This window comes from Antechinus flavipes, chromosome 4 (genome assembly GCF_016432865.1).
Source record: "Antechinus flavipes isolate AdamAnt ecotype Samford, QLD, Australia chromosome 4, AdamAnt_v2, whole genome shotgun sequence".
In the NCBI taxonomy this organism is placed as follows: Eukaryota; Metazoa; Chordata; class Mammalia; order Dasyuromorphia; family Dasyuridae; genus Antechinus; species Antechinus flavipes.
The window spans coordinates 449,380,462-449,401,903 of record NC_067401.1 but is presented as its reverse complement, the minus strand read 5'-3'; the positions used below and the strand labels follow the sequence as shown (position 1 = coordinate 449,401,903).

The 21,442-nt window shown below is 38.6% G+C and overlaps 1 protein-coding gene and 1 long non-coding RNA gene across 7 annotated transcripts in view; one reads left to right on the top strand and one right to left on the bottom strand.

The window, feature by feature from the left end:
• Positions 1-20,795, top strand: part of LOC127563099 (guanylate-binding protein 1-like) — a 40,939-nt gene extending 20,144 nt beyond the window's left edge. For 4 of the 5 annotated variants that reach the window (XM_051999336.1, XM_051999337.1, XM_051999340.1 and 1 more), the window contains exons 4-13: positions 11,111-11,322; positions 13,156-13,283; positions 13,489-13,598; positions 13,942-14,138; positions 14,632-14,874; positions 15,567-15,847; positions 16,427-16,639; positions 16,844-16,946; positions 17,191-17,384; positions 20,050-20,795. In XM_051999336.1, coding sequence (XP_051855296.1) covers positions 11,133-11,322; positions 13,156-13,283; positions 13,489-13,598; positions 13,942-14,138; positions 14,632-14,874; positions 15,567-15,847; positions 16,427-16,639; positions 16,844-16,946; positions 17,191-17,384; positions 20,050-20,169 — 1,779 coding nt within the window. In that variant the 5' untranslated portion in view covers positions 11,111-11,132 and the 3' untranslated portion in view covers positions 20,170-20,795. Of the gene's footprint in view, positions 1-5,400; positions 6,425-11,110; positions 11,323-13,155; positions 13,284-13,488; positions 13,599-13,941; positions 14,139-14,631; positions 14,875-15,566; positions 15,848-16,426; positions 16,640-16,843; positions 16,947-17,190; positions 17,385-20,049 lie in introns of those variants that run through there. The other variant, XM_051999335.1, reaches the window with a different exon arrangement.
• LOC127563106 (uncharacterized) lies at positions 8,819-14,761 on the bottom strand. 2 transcript variants are annotated; one of them, XR_007953892.1, is made up of 3 exons: positions 14,665-14,761; positions 9,713-10,748; positions 8,819-9,082 (listed from the first exon to the last, which is right to left on the bottom strand). It is a non-coding gene; the product is annotated as an uncharacterized LOC127563106 (long non-coding RNA). The 2 variants fall into 2 exon arrangements; XR_007953891.1 differs by lacking the exon at positions 8,819-9,082 and having other exon boundaries at positions 9,091-10,040; positions 10,614-10,748.
• Positions 20,796-21,442: the final 647 nt, after the last annotated feature.

The window sequence follows — 21,442 nt, the reverse complement described above, 5'->3', positions numbered from 1 at the left end:
CCCAAGAAATTATTTTGTAGATATAGAAAGATAAAGTTCATCTAAAAGAACAAAAGAAGAAGAATTTCAAGGGAATTAATGGAAAAAATGCAAATGAAGGTACTAGTCAATCAGTAGAATAGTTAGGACAAAATAGTCAATGATTATAGTAATCTCCTGTTTGACAAACCCAAAGACCCCAGCTTTTGGGAGAAGAACTCACTATTTGACAAAAAGTGCTGGAAAAATTGGAAATTAGTATGGCAGAAACTAGGCATTGACCCACCCCTAACACCATATACCAAGACAAGATCAAAAAGAGTTCATGATTTAGACATCAAGAGTGATATTGTAAGCAAATTAGAAGAACAAAGCATAGTTTATCTCTCAGATCTGTGGAGAAGGAAGGAATTTGTAGCCAGAGAAGAACTGGAATATACTACTGAATACAAAATAGATAATTTTAATTATATTAAAAGTTTTTTGTACAAACAAAATCAATGCAGATAAGATTAGAAGGGAAGCAATAACTGGAAAAAATTATATTTAAGGGTTCTGATAAAGACTTCATTTCTAAAATATAGAGAATTGACTCAAATTTATAAAAAATTTAAGTCATTCTCCAATTGGTAAATGATCAAAGGATATGAACAGAATTTTCAGGTGAAGAAATTGAAACCATTTCTAGTCATGAAAAAAAGTGCTTCAAATCACTATTGATCGGAGAAATACTAGAAAGACAACTCTGAGGTACTACTACATACCTCTCAGATTAGCTAAGATGACAGGAAAAAATAATGATGAATGTTGGAGGGGATGCGGGAAAACTGGGATACTAATACATTGTTTGTGGAGTTGTGAACTGAATTCAACCATTCTGGAGAGCAATTTGGAACAATGCCCAAAGGATTATCAAATTATGCATACCCTTTGATCCAGTAGGGTTTCCACTGGGCTTGTATCCCAAAGAGATCATAAAGGAGGGAAAGGGACTCACACATGCAAAAATGTTTGTGGCAGTCCTTTTTGTAATAATAAGAAACTGGAAACTGAGAGGATTCCCATCAATTGGAAAATGGCTAAATAAGTTAGGGTATATGAATGTTATAGAATATTAGTGTTCTATAAGAAACAACCAGCAGGATGATTTCAGAGAGGCCTGGAGAGACTTACATGAAGGTTAATAATTCACTTAGATTAATAATTATATTCACTTAGGTTAATATACATGTAATTATATGATATAATTAATAATTATATTCACTTAGATGAATAACTCAGTGAAGTGAGCAGAACCAGGAAATCATTGTACATGGCAACAAGATTATATGATCAATCTTGATGCACATGGCTCTCTTCAACAAGATGATTGAGGGAAGCTCCAATGATCTTGTGATGAAATGAACTATCTACACCCAGAGAGAGAACTATGGGAATTGAGTGGATCACAACATAGCGTTTTTATTCTTTGCTGTTGTTGTTTGCTTGCATTTTGTTTTTTCTCTTTTTCCTTTTTTGATCCAGTTTTTCTTATGTAGCACGATAATTGTAGAAATATATAGAGAAAAATTGCACATGTTCAACATATATTGGATTATTTGCTATCTAGGGGAGGGGTGGGGGGAAGGAGGGGAAAAATTTGGAACACAAGGTTTGCAAGAGTCAACGTTGAAAAATTATCCATGAATATGTTTTGAAAATAAAAAGCTTTAATAAAATTTAAAAGAAAAAAAATTTTTAAGTGACATGGGGGATGGACAAGCAGGAACAAATTTACAACAAATTAATTTTAGAAGCCACAACTCAAAAGTACAAATTAACTTTTTTAAAAAGTCCATCATAAAATATCATATTCCCTAAACTCTTGTCTTTTGCAGCTACACACACACACACACACACACACACACACACACACAGCACTCAACACCTCTTTTTAACCTCTCAAAGCTCCTTCATTGATCTTCTCCATAATAACAACCACAACAATAACAATGATAATAGTCTGTATATATTGCTTTAAACTCTGCAAAGCACTTTACAAATAGTATCTCATTTTATTCTCACAACCAATGAGAGTCACCCAGGATGAGTAAACATGGAAAGATTGCAATCTCTCTCATTAGAAAGGACTCCTAAATCTCTATGGCTGGGAGAAATTCTCCAGAAAATGAGATCCCAAATCTATTTAAATACTTTAAATTTAATGTAAACTTGAAGTACTAACATCTCTGTGGGTCTTATGTACCTGAGGACTGGTATTAACTAAAGTATAGAACATCTGACCTTTAGCACTTTCCCAAATGTTCCCAAATGTGTCTGTCCAACACAGTTGCAGCCAACATCTCAAGAGCACTGTGGTCACCTACTTGTCAATCTATAGCTCCTCCTTCTGGACCTCTGTCCTCATGGCTCCCTTCACTTCAGGAGTATTATCTTCTTCAGTACTCTCCTCCAGTAAATTCTATCCTCATAATCCTTTTGAGAAAATACCTATGCCAGTCATAGTTACGCCAGTTGATGATTCTGAAATTTGCTTCCATTCAGCTTCCTTCTATTTCTTATGTTCCCCCAGAAGCTCCAGAGGAGGGAGGTTCACAGGTTGTGTTCATTACATTATTTTCAGCTTTTTCAATGTATATTAATCAATTATGCTATTTCTTTTGGGGGGATTAAATATATAATTTTATATGGGCAATTCTCTAGAAGTTACTGAAGGAAACTATTATAATGTTAAAACAAAAACAAAAATTTATTTTTATAAAAAGAATGTAAGCTCCTTGAGGTCAGGGACTTATTTTTTGTGTACACACACACATGCGCACGTTATGGGAGCCACCTGCTACTGGGTACTGGGTATTATGGGACTCACCTGGTAGTGACTGCTGGGGATCTAATTCTGACCAGCAGACTAGATCCTTCCATGTGAGAGGATGATAAGGAGATGGAGAGGCAGTTGAATTCTCTGACCTTTCTCCTCTTCCCTCTTGACATCAATTTATTTCATTCCCAATTTACAAGCAACATCTGTGCAAGTAAAAGTTGGTTTGTAATTCCTTCAAGTGTGTTATGGTTCACAGCTGTGAGAGTTTTCAGAAAACCAACCCACCCTTTAATGTACAGTCCCCTTTAACTCTTTACAGGCTTTCTGGGATTCACACTTGTCATAGTCTTCAACATATATACATACACAAACACTATGCTCAGCATCAATAACATATCTATGTATTTAGATAGATAGATAATTGTGATGACTGCATATTTTAAAATCAGCTGGAGTCAGGAATTCAGGTTAAGGAAAAATCTTCTATCTTTATTCTTTGTGGAGGTGAAGGGGGATGGTGATCACAATGTGAACAGCCTTTACAGGAACCCAGCCAGCAGTCTCTCTCTGCCTCTCTTCCTGCCCCTCTGCCTTCACCCAGCAAAATCGTCCATAGGTCATTTCCTATACAACACATCAGAACTTGCACAAAGAGTGGGCGGGGGCCATTCTTTCTCCAAGCATATATATTAATAGAATATGGTCCAATTACTATTTAGCCTCACGTGCTTGGGACCTCAGTGCATCAACTCGAGTTTCAGCCCATTACAGATAATATATAGAGATAGATATGTTATTGATGCTTAGCATAGTATTTGGCACATAGTAAGCACTTAATAAAAAGCTTTATCATATCACCCTGTGAGCATCCAATTTTCTCTTCCTACTAAACAATTCCTTCAATCGAATCCTTTATAGCAGGTGTTCTTCAGTATTCCTCACTGGTTGTAGTCACAGCCTCTAAAATTCACCACATCTCTCCATCACCCTCTGTGTAATGATGATCTTTAGTTGTCTGGAGAAATAATATCAGTGAAATACTTGTATTGAAAAACAGGGGTCTTTGTTGTACTTGAAGGTTTGGAGTCAATAAATCCTTTTCAATTTCCCAAAAGCAATCTAGCACCTCTCTGCCCTTCCTTTTCAACTCTAAGTCCCAGCTCATTGTCTATATTGCCGGTTCCAAATCTATAAGTGGTACAAAATGTCCGTTTAGTTGTTTGTTGAAATCTGGGCAATAGACACTCTTCAGTTAGTTGGTCTTTTTTTTTTTTTGGGGGGGGGGGTTGGGAGCACCTCAAACAAAGATTACAAACCTTGTCTAGGAGCTCTGCAAAGCCTCAAAACCTAATGCAATTAGCATGTCCTTGGCTTCGATATGATCAAAGCATCTCACCTAAACCTGGCCTCTGTTTTGAATCTCTTCCTATGGAAGTGACAACAATAAGCCTAAGATTTCATGTTTTCTACATCTTTCAATTTAGTTGTGAAATGAGAAAAACTATTTCACTGGGGAATATTATTTATGAAAACTTGTCACTTTCCTATTAAAATCCTCTCAACCTGTGTCTCAGTGAACCTCAAAGACTTTGGATAGCTACTAGATGAGAGATAGAGGTGTCAGGGATTGTTAATGCTGTCCTAATCATTTCTTGATATCAGCCTGAAATGTTTCCCCCCCAAAAAAAACCCTTTGGTATTTTTCCCCTGATGACAGTTTGGGGTAGTAGAGAACCCTAGACATGAAACCAGAAAGGTGTGGGTCTAAGACTCTTGCTCTTTATATAGCCCTGAGATAGTACCTGTAACTTTTTTTTCCTCAATGACTCAATGGCCTCTAAAATCCCTTCCAGCTTTGCATCTCTGATCCTGTAATGCCACAGGCTTCCATCTTCCTTTATGCACCTTGTCCAGGGAGAGGCCCCTGGAAGCTGCCTCAAAACAGATCTCATGCCCTTGATCTGGCCCGGCGGCCCTTCTTGGCTATGTTCTCTTTAGAGTTGTTTCTGCTTCTTTTGCAAATACCTCAGGATCTGAACCATTGGGGTCCCTGAAGCAGGAAACCAGCAACTCCTTCACTTGCCATCTGCATCTGCTTGCCAGCCCCACCTCCCACCTCTTTCTCTGGGAAGTAAGCTCAAATTTGCTACTGAAAAGACATGACTAATTGTTTTCTGGCTGATTTCCCCATCTTTGGGAATCTATTTTTTCTACTTGATCGAAGATAGTGGAATTGCATGTACAAAATGTGTGGAAGTTGCCAAAATTCTGGATCGAGGTAAGAAAAATCATGCTAATCCTTAGAAGGCCCCAGAGTGGAGTTAATTGCTTCCCGCAGAGCTGGTAAATTCTCCTCAAAGGCTAGATTTGCAAGTATGCTGGAGAAGGAGGGCGGGGAGCTTTATCATATTAGAGACTGACTCGTTAGCCTTCAGTTGTTGTTCAATCACATCCTACACTTCACGACCCTGAAGACCATGCTGCATAGTGTTTTCTTGGCAAAGATACCAGAGTATCCATTTCTTTCTCCAGTAGATTAAGGCAAACAGGGTTATGTGACTCCAGGATCACAGAACCAGTAAGCATCTGAGCTTGGATTTGAACCCATGTCTTGGCTCCAAGCCCAAGGTTTTATCCACTGAGCCACTCATCTGCCTCAGTACCTCCTGAGATCCTTTTAAATTTTGATCAGACTGATTCTCCTGCCCCTTTTAGCTCTTCCTTTTTGGAGAGCCTTATGCTTTTCCTTTTATACCATCCACCCTAGAACACATTTCCCAGTAGTCCATTCTGTCCCTTCCTTGCCCACTCTAACAAGGCTCAAGTCCTCAAGTCCCGCAGCTCCGCTCCCCCACATCGAATCATACATCTTCCATATTTAGACTGAGCCCTGAATCTCAATCCCTCTGCTCCAGTCACACCTCAAACTAGTCATTCTCTAGATCCTCCCCCTCAACCAAGGCAGGCAACATTCCTCCAGGCATCTCCTCTACTTCCTCAATCTCTCACACGAGCTAGGCTTTCCCCTCTTAGACTTGACCCTGCCCCTCTCCTCCGCTCTGAACTCCAATATTGTCACGGTCTATTTACCCTGATTAAAAGTACCAGAAAACAATCCCCGTCAAAAATAAATAAAATAAAAACCCCTGTGAGATTTAAGATATGGCAACTCAGTAGACACTAGGGTCCCAGAGACGAGCAAAACAACAAAGGATCCAGATGGTTCCTTCAGTCCTTTAATTGTGTTATCTTTTTGTTGGAAATTCCCCCAGAACACAAATCTTGAAAAGTACAATACCTTCAAAACTACGTGGGAATTTATTTTAGACTAGTCTTCAACTTCGCAAGCCGGAGAAAGTCTGACCCCAAAAAGCCTGCCCTGCCTCTTTACCGCCCTCCCCCTCGTTTATCTATCACTCCCTTTACTTCCCAGAGGTCGGGTTTTACAGAGAAAGCTAGTTTTCTTTCAGTTTCACTTCTTTTTCTGCTTCCGTTTGGGGAGTAGTTTGCTATATAGTGAAATCTCAGAAATTCCCAAAGCTCCGAAGCAGAGACATCGGGACTAACAGTCTAGAAGGAGAAGAGGAAAACGAGAGCCGAGAAAATCGCAGTTACTCTGCTTAGGTAAGCGGGAACTGATAAGGATTTATCCGGGATGCTCTCTTGCAATTCTAGTGGCGCTCACCAGTGTTCCCTGGCGCACGGGGCTCCGCCGGGGCGCACCGGGCTCTGCCGGAGCCCCCGGGTTCTGTGGCGCACGGGGCTCCGCCGCTGGTCAGTCGGTCCCCTCAGCTTCTTTGAGCTGCTCGATTCCTCAGCTAGAGCGTCCTCGCTCTCGTCCAGCTAGCCGAGGATTCCCTAATGCTCGAGGATCACGGGCTACGAGTTGCCGGTACTGTTCTCCTAGCGGCCACTGCCTATGTCCTAAGTCGCCTTTTCGGTTTTATCCTCTCTACTGTAAATCCCGGCTAAACTGCAAGATCTTTAAGGACCGGGACCGTGGTCGCTTCTGTCTGTATCCCTCACTCTTAGCCCGGTAGTTGGCACTTAATTAATGCTTGTTGGTTGATTAATAAATCAGAGTTTCCCGGGAAACGACCAGCACCAAATGAAAACTGAATTATCTAATCGAGAACGTTAGAGATCAGCCAAGTGGACATCTTGAAGGAAGCGGCAGATAGTATCAAATGACTGCTGCAAGTATCTGATCCCTCTATTTCATGGACTTTTTATAATCTTCCCTCATCTCCCCTGATTTTTTACAACTTTAGTGATTTAGGAGATGTTTCCTTCCTTCTGATTTTCTTGCTCACTAATTAAATCTTTATTGTATAGGCTTGGATCTTAGGGATCTTAAGAGAGATTCTTAACCTGGGATCTTTTAGGGGTACTGTGATCTTGGATGGGGGAACAATTACATTTTCATTTCAATAGAATTGGTTTCCTTTGAAATCCTATTTTATTTTGCACACTAGAAAACATTATTATGTGGAGGGGTCCATAGGCTTCCCCAGACTGTCCTAGGGATCCATGACACAAAAAGGCTAAGAACTCCTGTTCTCTCAATCAATAAATTTACCTATTAAGTGCTACTGGATGCCAGGCACTGTGCTAAGCAGGGAAAACACCAAAAGATCTTTAAACAGTGAAAAGGCTTCAGCATATTGGGGAGAGGGGACAGAGTAGAGAAGACGTTGCAACAAAATGTGGCCAAAACCCAGTGCAGTTCTCTCGAGGATGCTCAGGATAGAGCTGCTTTAGATTACTGCAGTGAGAAAATTGTTCACTTTATATGGGGAATAATAACTAGCATGTCTGTAAAATAACTAGCATGATTATGGCACTTTAGGCTTCATAAAACACTTCACAAAAACTCTTAAGAGGTAGGTACTATTAATTGTCCCTATTTCTACAGATGGGGAAGCTAAGGCAAACAGATGAAACAACTTCCCCAGGCTAAGTATCTGAACTGTATTTGAACTCAGGTCTTCCTTACTTCTCTTTCAGGGATACTACAAAAAACTAATGAGATTTATCAAATTCTTAGCACAGTGCATGGCACATAGTAGCTGTTCTATAAATGTCATTTTGTTGTTATTTTATATGGTGGGGAAATGACATTATAAATAGCCAAATGGCCCTTGGGAAAAAAAAGGTCCCCCACCCTAAAGCAATATAGACTGTTCTCCTTTTTGTGTTCATTTCTGAGTCATCTCAATATCATGGACAGCATCTTTCCAAGATACTCTAATCTAAGTACTCTAGTCTACCAGTCTACTTGGTTATTCCTTCTTGGCTGTTTTTCTTCAATCTCTTTTGTGCTGTAGGAATTGTAGGAACAGCTCTCCAGTGCTGTAGGGGTTGTCTGGTAGGTCTCATCCTCTGCAATGGATCCTTCCATTGAGAACAGGGATTCACTTTTATGCATCCTGGACTCAGTAACAGTCTGGTAACGCCTTAGATCATGTTATTAAATGCATAAATATACATATTTTACCAAAAAAGGGCAATTTTTGTATGAGATAGTTATTGAAATGATTTTCCCATCCAGTTTCATAAGCTCTTCTGCACATTCTTAGGAGGCCATAGACCCCAGGTGAGGAATGCTTGATTTAGGCTCTGGGCTAAATAAAGGCTTATTCTTTAATGATCACATATCTATCTTTGTGCTTTGATATTAATAATGAGAAGGCAGCTCTTTTTCTTAGACATTCTTTTCTCCCAGAGCAATTCAGTCATTATTACATGTGTAACAGCCACCCACTTGTTGAATGAAAAAATGAAGGAAGGAAAGAACTAAGGCAAAATCAATATGCAAAGTAAATATTTTCCCATTAATTCCCGTAAGGGCCCTATTGTGTGTCCTTAGTTATTTTCATTAACTATTAGAGAGGATGGTGATGAGAGAGAATAAGGGAATCTCTTGGTGCTGTACTCTCAGAACTGCTAGGGCAGAAGTCCTTTACCTGGGGTCCACACTTTTTTTGTTTAATATTTTGAATGCTCTATTGTGATATATTTTTTTCTTTGTAATTGTGTTTTATTTTATGCATTTTAAAGCATTACTCTGAGTCTATAGTTTTTAACAGAATAATAGTAACAACACCATTTCCCTAAAATAGATCATTCTGGTTAAAAGTGAACAAAAAAGGATACTGCTGTTCATGAGTTTAACCAGTACATTCCTCCTCTGAGTTTGATTAATGTCCTTATCAATTTCAGGCACTCTGGGTTTCTCCTTGAGTCACTCAAGCCCCTCCTTTGAGAAACAGGTCAGGCCTTCTGTAAAAATTAAGCAAAAAGACTTCAGGACAGGACTTCATCTCCTTAGAATTTGATCAAACATAGATTAGGTTTTCTATTCATGTAAGACTAAGGAATTTAGGACAGGATACTATCCTAATACTATTTCCTCATTAAAAAAAAAATAGTAATCCTTAATAGATATGCTTCCAGATTACTAACAATCTTTATGACCTTAAATAAATTATTGAACTTCACTGGGACTCATTTTCCTCATATGTACTGAGAGTGGTTTGGGTTATATATGTTATAAGGCTCCTTCTGGGTTTCAATTGCATAATGCTGTGGTTCAGATTCACACGAATTGAGAGTAATTAAGTACACATCACTGTTTTCTCTTGCATATTGGATTTGAAGACACAGGAGCTAAATATTTGGGCTGATTAGATCAGAAAAGTCTCTGGTTCTTAAGGGAGACAAGAGGCTCCTGTTATATAGATGGAGAGAATCACAAATAGCAGGAGAGCAGTCCAGATGATGAAGACAATACAGCCTCACCCAGTAGAGCATCTATATTCCCTGGGAAAGACTCTGTTCCCATATATTATGCACATTTTGGATACAAAACCTACATTTGCTGGGAAAGACTCTTTCCCATACATTATGCACCTTTTGGATGTGGAGGAGAAGGAAGAGGTGGGAGGGAATAGGAAGAGAAGGAAGTGCTGCTTCTCTTCCTAGAAGGGTTAAGCCACAAGGAAGCCTCAGCCCCAGAGTCCAGCTCTGGGGGAGGGGGAGGAGGGAAAGGTTGGATAACCTGGGATCCTGGGTCCTCCTTCTGGAAAAGAGATGGCTTTGGAGGCCAGGAGCACCCTGCAGAGGGCCGCGAGGTGGGGCAGATGCTCCCTGCACCTCCAAAGGAGTAGGAAGAAGAGAGTCATTCAGAGGGTCAGCTTCTTTCTCCATTTCCTCCACAATAGACTTAGCCAGCAACATCCTGCAAGTTAAAAAAAAAAAAAAACTGGGTTCTGGGAAAGGGCCATGAAGTCCTGGACATAAGGAATTTCCATCCATTTCCCTTGTTTCTTGCAAAACAAGTCCAATTCTCTAATAGTGGTGAAACTGATAGAGCCATTAATTGGCCATGGCCTCATGGTTGTCTAACTTATAGTGAGGCCACACAGTATTACAAAAATGGACGAGCCTTTTCGACTTTAAGTCTTTTAAGCCAAATTTGTTCCTATTTCTCAAGAGAGAGCCCAATGGAGAATCTCTAGGGACAGAAGAGAAAAACTGACCCATTTTTGCCCCAAGCCCGAACAACTTTGCAATTCTATAGTGTAACCTTTCTAGATGTCTCAGGAAAGGTGTCAATGAAAGGCCCTCTGTAAGAAGACAATTCATCCAAACAAAAAAAAGAAAAAAACACAACAGGATTTCGTCCCCACAGCGTCCTATGGGTGACTAATTTCCTCAACCAGACCCCCAGAGTCTGTCAGTAGCTTAGGTTTTAACCCCGGGGAACCAGAGCTGCCCCTCACTATAGAAGAAATTATGGTGGGCTTCTTACCTCAGTAACAAGACATCCCCATACAGGGCCACCAAATGATGAGGCATGGATCGTGGCAGGAAAATGGGTTGGTCTCCTAGTTCTCCAGAACACCAAGTTAGGGTGGGTTCGCAGCAAGAAATGCTACACAAAAAGCTGTGATAAGAAAAGGCACTTTATTAAAGAGAGAGACACCAAGATGTTCACTTAGTGGGCAATGTCAAAGAATTGCCAAGAGACATTTTCTCAGGGCTTACTTTTATACAGAAACAAAACAATTTGGGTTTTGCATCCAAAAGATGCATAATGTGTGGGAAGAGAGTCTTTCCCAGTGAATGTAGGTTTTACATCCAAAAGGTACATAATGTATGGGAATAGAGTCTTTCCCAGGGAATATAGATGTTCTTCTTGGTGAGGCTGTATTGTCCTCATCACTGTGGATGTTGTATCTTGGCTCAAGATTTAGAAATAACAATTGTGCATCTCAGTGCCTATTTGACCAGACTTTCCATTTGCAGATAACATACTACTTTTTTAAAAATGGCCCCTGATGTCCAAATGCCAGCCCCAGTGTGTCTGATTGAGAACATAAAAGGAAAACTGATAGTGAATCAGCAATCACTGAAGATTCTTTCTTCAATACCTGAGCCTATGGTGGTAGTGGCTATTGTGGGTCTGTATCGCACTGGCAAATCCTACCTGATGAATAAACTGGCAAGGCAAAAATCAGGTACGTGCAATCAATAAAGTAATGGTAGGTATGGTTACTCCTTTAACACATAACTGTACATTATCTATTTTGATGTTTTCTCTTTGACAAGGAGGGATAGACCTAGAAAAGCAAGGCTGTAATGTCCAGACTAGCTCTCTGGAGGACTTTGGGATTAGCCCGGGTCCTTGGTTTTAGTGGAAGAGTGAAGGAAACAGGTGAGTTGCCACTGGCTGGCAAAGATGGAGTCTGGAATCTGGCATCTTCTCTTGTGTCTGTGGCTGAGAGCTGTGGCTGAGAAATCGCTCTGAGTCTGAGACTCCCTTTAAATACTCCAGTATATTACATCACTACCTCACACTGTAAGACATTACATCACCATATTACCCTAAATACATGCCAACTAGATTGATTACATTATTACATTACATTAAGTACATGCTTAGAGAATCATTAGCTCACATTGATAGGTACTTCAACTATAAATACCCTGCTGTCCTAGATTTAAATATACCTTTTCAGAGTTCCTGCCTTCTACAACCTCTGCTTTAGACCCCTTAGGGTAATCTGGAAGGCAAAGAAGAAGTTTCCTCCACTTTGAAAGTATATTAGAGGTAGGCTTTGAAGCCAGATTTTCCTGACTTGAGCCTCATACCTTGTGATCTATGTCATGCTGACTGAGTTTCCTCTTAGAACAAGATAAGATGCCCTTTGGAAATGGAGTAATTGTGACAGTGATTTATATGAGCATTCTAATAAACTTTATGACTGAGGTGGTGTGACACTGAGGGAAAAGCAAAGGGAATCAAAGAATCTGGGCTCAGACCTAATTTTAATATTTACTTATTAGCTAAATTGGGCATATCACTTGATCCCTCTGACTTTACCTGCAAAGTGAAAGCATGAAACTGTATGATCTCAAAACTCCTTTTTGGCTCTGTCTAGGATCCTGTAACTTATCTACTTTTCCAAGCATATTTACACTATTCCTCTGGTCTAGAATTTAGGCAAACTGGACAAATGATTATTTTCCAACATCTATTTCTGTGTCTTTACTGACACTATGCTCTTTTTCCTCCTGGCCATATTTCCACAGGTTAAAATCCTACTTAATCTTTAAAGGCCAGTTTAGATGTCCCTGTTCTTTTCTGAAGAGATCCCAGCACCTTTAACTAAGAAATGAAATTTTCTTCCTTTGAATTCCTTTTACATTTTATGCTAGCCTAAGGCATATTTCATTTCTTAACCAAACCATAGTTTTCTACACATATCTTATATTTCTTAAGAAGGTATAAGTTCTTGAGATCATGTCCTGTTTATCACTATATTACTCATAACTTCTAGGAAAGTACCTTGCACAAAGTAAATGTTCAGTAAAACTAAGCTAAATAAATGAAAAGACTGACTTGCTGATACATGGATGGATGGATGGATGGATGGATGGATGGATGGATGGATAGATGGATAGATGGATAGATGGATGGATGGATAGATGGATGGATAGATGGATGGATGGATAGATAGATGGATGGATGGATGGATGGATGAACAGGAAATCATTAAGGGAAAACTTCCTAGATATCTCTACTGGTTTCCAAAGCACAAAAAATGTCCCTACTTTCAGTGATCAGACAACTTGTCTATTTTGTATTTTTCTGGTGATAATTTAAAAATTGGAACTACAGTACTAATTCTGTTATATGTAATCTCCTTTCTTCTTCACTATGGGAAAGTAGCCAATTTTCTTGCAGGGAATGATTAACATTATACACAGCTGTACCAATCCCTAAGATACTCATCAAACATGGGGATTCACAGGTTACTCCATGTTTATCTCTCCACATTCTTGTGCAGGCTTCTCCCTTGGATCCACAGTACAGTCTCACACCAAGGGCATCTGGATGTGGTGTGTCCCTCATCCCAAGAAGCCAAAGCACATCCTCGTTCTCCTGGACACTGAGGGGCTGGGTGATGTGGAGAAGGTAAGAAGGGGATGGGGGAGAAGGGGAGGACTGTTCATGACTGAAAATGAAAGATAATACATTAGTACTATTATAAATGTTAGACCTGCAAAAACCCAAGAGAACTGGATTTTCACCTAGTATACAGATATGTTAATCTAGGAACTGCTATGAGGGGTTGAAAAGTATCATGTAATAATGCCAAGAAATATATTCTGATTTCTAGGGTGACAACAAGAATGACATATGGATTTTTTCCCTGGCTGTGCTACTGAGCAGCACCTTTGTCTTTAACAGCATGGGTACTATCAACCAGCAGGCCATGGACCAGCTGCAGTATCCTTCCTGTGATTTGGGGGAAGAATACAGTTGGGGAAGGGAGGAGGGGAGAGTTTTCACTCTCTCCAGATTTCTCTTTGATGCCCATGTTCTGTTCTTCATGTTCTAAAGACAAATATAAGAGTGTGTGTATGTGTGTTTGTGCATATGATGTATATGTGCATATACATGTGTGTGTGTCACAAATTCTAAAAAAAATGCTCATGGTTCATGATTTAAAAAAAAAAGTAAAAAGTTGGTTCAGGGACAAAGAGAAGTAAAAGATTTCAGAGAATTGAATTGTAGAATAAAAGCTGGTGCTTATTTTCTGCAATATTTCCTTAATTAATTAATTCCCTAGCTTTGTTACTGAGCTGGCACACAGGATCAAGAGCAAATCTGACCTCACCTGTGATGAAATAGAAAACTCCTCAGAATTTGTGAGCTTCTTTCCAGACTTTGTGTGGACCGTGCGTGATTTCACTTTGGAGTTGGAAGCTGATGGGAACCCTATTACATCTGACGAATACTTGGACATCGCACTGAAGCCTAAGAAAGGTTCCAGGGTTTGAGAGTTGGGCAGTGATGTAGGGAGTAAAAACCGGGGCGGGGAATCTTCTCTAGAATTTATTTTATATTCTGAACATATCTTTCTCTAGTTGTGGTTCCCTACCTATTTGGAGACAAAGAAAGTATTCCATTTTGGCTGAAATCTACTCTACTGATTTCAGTGAAAAACTGAACCCCTCTCCTATCTTTGGAAAAAAAGATTTGTTCCTTTTTTCACCATTATTATCATTATCATCATTGTCAACAACAAGCCTTTATTTTGCATCTTTAATTTGCCAAATGTTGTGCTAGAAAAGGGGGAATACAATCCTACCTTCAAAGAACTCACATTCTAATGGGGGAGTCAACATGCAAAGACCTAAGCAAAAATAAGCTAATTTCAGCCCAAATATAGGTCCCTAAAAGGAAACATAATTTTAGATAGCATGTCTAAAGTCCAGGTTTCATTCTATATTATAAGACTCCTCCTTCCCTTCCTCAGGTAAACCTGAAGAAGTTAAAATGTTCAATCTACCTCGTCAGTGTATCCGCCAGTTCTTCCCCAGGAAGAAATGCTTTATCTTTGACCGACCCACGCACAGAAAGAAGCTTGCCCAGCTGGAGAAACTTCATGACAATGAACTGGATCCTGAATTTGTGGGACAAGTTGAAAGCTTCTGCTCCTATATCTTCAATAACTCCAATGTGAAAACTCTCCAGGGAGGCATCAAAGTCAATGGACCCCGTGAGTCCTTTCTCCCTCTTCTTCATCCTTCTAGTATTTTTCTTCTGCTGTTTTTAAGAGAATATAAAAAGAAAAAGTAAGAGAGAACCCTCTGAGAGAGCCTCTGACAAAGATATAATCTGCTAGATTACATAACAAAAGACTTTTCCAGTTTCTTGTCTCTCATCCACTTTGACCATTATGGACATTTCTGACTCCTATGTCAGAAAATCTCTAAAAGGTTTAATAAATTGCTTGTAACATAATAAAAATAGCTTTAAAAAGCTAACCTGAAAACCTTCAGTACTACCCTCATGCCCAATTCTTTATGAATGATACAATAATTAATTTATATACCATTTATAGCTATTATATAATTACATAATAATTTATAGCTATTAGCATGATATATTCTGACCATTCCCAAAAGAGGAAATATAGTTATTTTTTAAATGGTCAGAACTACCCTGTTTACCTTTTTCTATTCTATCCATTGCTTCTCATCATTACCATTTTGGATACATCTTGCTCCCGTATCAAGAAATTTCCTGAAAGTTTCACAAAATCATAAAGTATTTGACTTGGAAAGGGCTAATTTGGAAATCTATTCTATGCCCAATGGTGCAATAATTAAAATGAATGAAAAGTCAAGTGAACATACCCAATATTTACCATGATACATTCTGACATCTTCTGTTTTGTTTTCTCCAAAGGTCTAGAGCACCTGGTCCTGACCTATGTTGAGGCCATCACCAGTGGAGATATGCCCTGTATGGAAAATGCAGTCCTGGCACTGGCTCAAATAGAGAACTCAGCCGCAGTAAAAAGGGCTCTTACATACTATGAAGAGACAATGAAAAAAAGAGTCCAGTTCCCCACAGAAACCCTTCAGGAGTTGTTGGATATACATACAACCTGTGAGAAAGAAGCCATTGAAATTTTCATCAAGTATTCTTTCAAGGATGTGGACCAGAAATTCCAGAAAGAATTGGCGGTACCTTGGCTACTCCTATTTATTGGGGAAAGAGGGAGTTTCCCCACGAAAGAGAGCAGACCTAGAAAGGAAAATGAGGTCCTTCTTAGAACAACAACTTACTGGACTCTAAAATTATGTCTTCAGTCATTCATGTGACTCTGAAAATTCATTTGCAACCTTCATTAAGTAAAAGAGTCACACGGCAATTGTTTTCTAAAAGATGTTGATTGACTATGATATTGTTATATGGTTATTAATTTTGAGAAATTGATGATTATACATGAAAAGATTTTGAAGACAGGCATTTATAGTCTAAGACAAAAATAATGAGGGAAAATGGCTTTAGGAAATTACATATGGTCCAGACTGATTTGCCCTCTTCCCATAATCTTCAAGATCTCTTAGGATAGGTATTACCAGAGAATCCTACAAAAGCAAATCTAGAACCAGAGTATAATCATGTTTGGAATGACTCTGAACATGCTTAGGTGGGAGGGGGGCAAGATTTTTTTAAAGGGTTTCTAGAAATTCTTACAAGTCCTTGATAAATTCTCTCAATTGTACCTTTTACACTCATTTCCTTTATATTGCTCAAAGAACCAGCTAGAAGCCAAGCGAGATGCCTTTTGTGATCAGAACCTGGATGAGTCTGCACAGCGGTGCAGAGCTTTGATTAAGGATATTTTCAGTCCTCTGGAGGAAGAAGTGAAGAAAGGCACCTTCTCTAAACCAGGAGGCTATGGTCTCTTTCTTCAGGAGAACAAGTTGCTGAAACAGAAGTATTATCAGCAGCCCAGGAAGGGGATACAGGTGAACCCTCCCATTAACAACTGAGTCAGGCTAGGAGTGGAAAGCAAACTTTAGGAGTCATTTTCAGGCACTGAGATGAACAGTAGTAATGCCAAATGGAATGGCCCACTGTCAAGGCCAGTGTCATGTGAACAGCCAACCTTTGACTTTGCTCCAACAACTTTATTTCCTTTTTTTCCTAATTTACTGTCTTCCCATTGCCAGGCTGAGGTGACTCTGCAGGAATACCTGATGTCCAAGGAAGATGTAAATGATGCAATACTGCAGGCAGATCAGTCACTCTCGACAAAGGAAAAGGATATTGAAGGTAAGAAATTCATGAAAGTGGTTCTAGATCATCTGGCAAGCCTTCCACAAATTACTTTAACGTGAGTTCTTGTTACCAAAACATTGTCGACAAGTATGTTGATCACTGTCTTGGAAAATGCTTGTAATCAATACCAAGAAGTTGTCATTTAAATTGAAATATTTCAATTTAACAAATTAACAAAAGCAGAATGCTGCTCTGGGAACTAGTTCTTTAATTTTCCCCAATTTTTCATTATCCTCAGTGGAGCGTATGAAATGTCAGGCCGCACAGGCTGCTGCAAAGCATTTGGAGGAAATGCAAAAGAAAAACGAGGAGATGATGAAGCAACAGGAAAAAAGCTACCAGGAACATATAAAGCAACTTACTGAAAAGATGGAAGCAGAAAGGAAGCAGTTGATAGCAGAGCAAGAGGCGGCCCTGGCTCTGAAACTCGAGGTTTGTAATCCATGAGTGCAAGCATATGAAGTAGTTTCTAATCTTTGAAATACTGTATTAAAAAAAAAAAAGATTCAAAGAACTTGAAGGGACCTCAGAGATAATCTAAGACATTCCCTCTGGTTGGAATAGACTTAATCATGATCTCATATAAATTCTCCATAGAGGAGGAGCCACCCACCACACTGGGTACTTTCTTTGACCTTTCTTGACAAAGACACTACTGAAGTATATAATGTGTCTACTGGTAATTGCTTACTCTTGCAACATGATCTTTTCAAATGAAACTCCTCTGATTAATAGCATACCTTATCCTTATTGTCAAGCAAATAATAATTGGTAATATACCTACTCATGTCCACTTCTCCTTTGCCCTTTGGGTGATCCTCAACTTTTCTAACCACTAGAGCAACTAATGAAACAAAGTGAATTTTGATTTCATAAACTACTCTGTCAGTTTATGAAATCAAAAACTACTCTTTTCAGACTTTCCTTCTATATTATCATTCCATTTTTATTAGAAATAAGAATTTTTATTTCAGACTTGCTCATTCCTTTCCTTATTTCCCTTTTCATTACTTTATTACTTTTTTATCTATAAGCTTCTTAAAAATCTGCTTATTTTTTTAAAAACTTATACATTTTATCTTATCTTAATCATTTCTCTTTCTCTTACGAAAGATCAAATGTCTATTTTACAGCATATATAATGACATACTTAAAGTATGCTAATATTTTTTGTTGAGAAATGATTTGTTTATAGACCAGGAACTCTCCCTAGACTATATCTGCTCTTCCTATTCCAGATTCTGCCAAGTTCTATCTAATTGGCAGGCTTTTGAAAAAGAAATTCTTTGAAGTCTCTATGGGTTTTGAATGCCATTTTCTGTATCCAGATAAAATGATCAAGTTTAAGGAATATTTAAATTTCTTCTGTGATTATTTCCTTCAATAATAAAGTATATATACACATATACTTTATATTATATAATATAGAGAGCATATATATAGTACATATACACTACATACCTTATAAGAATAGTGTATATAATTTATACAAATAAATGTATATATAATTTTCTGCTGCAATTATTTCCCTATAAGAATAATATATATATATATATTTATGTATTTTTATATTTACATATATCTACACATATAAATTTGTATATTTATATGTATACATGTAATTTCTATACATGTATACATAATTCTTGAATGGGAAATAATTACAATAGAAAGTTAAGCATTCCCTGAACTTGATCATATGTATAAAATAACGATATATAAATGTATGTGTATGTATAAATGCTATGTATAAAACTAAACATAATTGTTTTATTTTTCTTGACTTATAGTTTGGGGAAAATATGTACCATCATTTTTTCTTAAGTAACTTCATTTTCCTTTTTTTACACTTTAATCTTTCATCAATATGAAATCTGATAATGGTCTTTCTTGGAGGTGGAGTTTCTCATTTCCTCATGCTGAAATCCTATAAATACTTTCCACTTCTAGGTGTTGTCAGCTCTGATCTACTCTGTGTAATCATCTCTGCTTATATATACCTTCCTTATGGAATAGAATTTTGGTTTTTACCACAATATCCTGTAGAATTCCAATTAATCTAATGTTTGATGTCCTTGACCTGTCTTCCATTATCTTTATTTATAAAGAGTTGAACCTCAGATCTGGGATTGCTCTCCAATGTCTTGTTCATTATCTTTATTTTGTTCAACTCTCTTCATCTGGTCTTGTCCTGCTTCCCTGGATGTGTCTAATATTACATGATTCTGTATTCTTATTGGTTGCTCCTTTGTGTCTTCCTTTATTCTTCGTTCCCCTCCTTGGGGGCTCTTTCCTTTCTTCAGTTTGGTATTTATGTACATTGTTTGTTCTCCGTAAGTCTTCTCTCACTTCTGGTACAAATTTCTTTGTTTTTCCTTTCTTATCTTGGTCTGAGTGCTGAACCTGACACTACTCACTACATAGCTCCAAATGAGCCTAATAATCTCAATCTCTTCTTATCTTAGTTCCCTTATATATAAAATGGTCACATCATTTCCTTCACTGGGGTGTGATGAGCAAAGTGCTTTACAAATCTCCAGGTACTATGTAAGTGATGGACAATATTTGATATTATAGAACTAATTTGCATTGTTTTTATTTGATTTATTTCTCATCTGTTGGATAAACTTTGCCTTTAGCTCCTTGTCCTTCTATAGATTTTATTTACCACCTTGAGAGTCAGATGCCCCTGAATTTAAATTTGCCTTTCTTTCAGAGGGAGACTGGCATCTAGCCTATATTCTATTCTCTAACAACAGCTCCTGCCAGAGGCCCCAGGTCCATTAGCTATTGCAGATGCTGAGGTGAATGCTCAGCCTGGGTATTTCTGGCCTGCCTTCTCAGGCCACTGCCTTCTGTTGCCTCTTCAAAGCCTACCCTACCTCTCCTCTGTGCCCCAGGACAACCGGTGCCAGGAACTGTCAGTCTGGCCCCCTTTCCATTCCTTTTCATTCCAGTCCTAAGTCTTGGCAAACATTACACACAGGTCATTTAGTCTCTCTAGGACTGCTTATTTGGATAATATCAATAATATTCACAGAATTCTGTGTTGTCTCTTTTGTCTCCATTCTCTTAAATTCTATTTCTTTCTCTACAGGAACAGAGACGATTACTAAAAGAAGGATTCGAAAGTGAAATTCAACAGCTTCAAACACAAATCAAGTTTCTGAAAAACAACCGGAATCAGAAGAGCACAATGGACTGTATCATATGCTGAAGACTGAAGCCTTCTCCCTCTTATTCACCTTCAATAAAACTTGCAGAGGACTCAGGATCCCTACAATTGGGACATTTGTGACAGCTATTAGAAATACAAGACTTTTACAATATTGCAGGTAGAATTTAGTTTTCTGTCCAGTTTGAAAAACCTAATGATTTTCCCTAAAGATCTGTGATGATTTTAAAATAGGGAGAAAATTTGTGACTATTCTTTTGTATTTGATTTCTATAGAAACTAATGAGATTCTGAATAAGGAGGTGGGGTTGGTAAAGAAAGCCTGAGATAGGGATAAGATTACACCCTGAGGCAAGCAGAGAAAGGTACTAATGAGGATCAGTTCAACCTCTATTCAGGTCTTTGATATCTCTACCTTGCTGTGTCCAGTCAGAAATCCAAGGTATGTCAAATTCCCAAGGTTAAATTTCCTCTATAAATCTGTCTATGGCCCATAACCATCTTTGCTGGATTCCTTATGGGTTAGCCAGCCACAGTGCTCCTGTCCTTCTCCTTCTGCTTCCCCCAATGCCTTACTCTATTTCATATTTATAACTCCTGGTGTCTATTTTATTTCTTCATTTTGTCTGTAATCTCTTCTAAATAAATTTGGCTTTTGCCAAAGAGAACTGCCTTTATGAATTTGTCATTTGAATGAACTCCAATAATGTAATATTTTTGTGGTCCCTTGATTTTAGGAGGGCTTCTATTCTGGCAATAAGTCAGTGATTCTAGATCTTCTGGCTTTGGAGTCTGCCTCAGGAAACTCCCATAGATCAGACTCTGAGACAATAATTAATAAACCACTCCTCAATTCCTTGCTGACTGATAATCTTGTCAGGGAGAACCAAATTCAGAGACCACACCTCCATCCTACCTATGGGCCACAGAGTTAGTGTATCAATGATAGAAACCTGGATAAATGGCTCATTGCTTGTTTCTCTGCTAATTTCTTTTGGAATCTAGCCTGCTTGCAATTGGCATTACAATTACCATAAATTTTGCCCCTTGCCTTAGACATATGTTCAAGCCTGCAAATTCTTTTGAGATGCCTCATAACATAGTCTGTGACCCCAAACTTTTGGGGTCCCCTTTGCCAACCTAACATTTAATGACGTGGTATGGGCAGAGTCTGGCCTCCCCTGGCTTGATTCCCTCCTTATCAAGGTAAGCCTCCCATTTTTTCTCCCACAGTCATATAGTGAGACACCCCAAGCCACAGGGAAAAGGCTTGTCTGGGTTGTCATGAGCTCCACACTCAGCAAGTTTTCCTTGA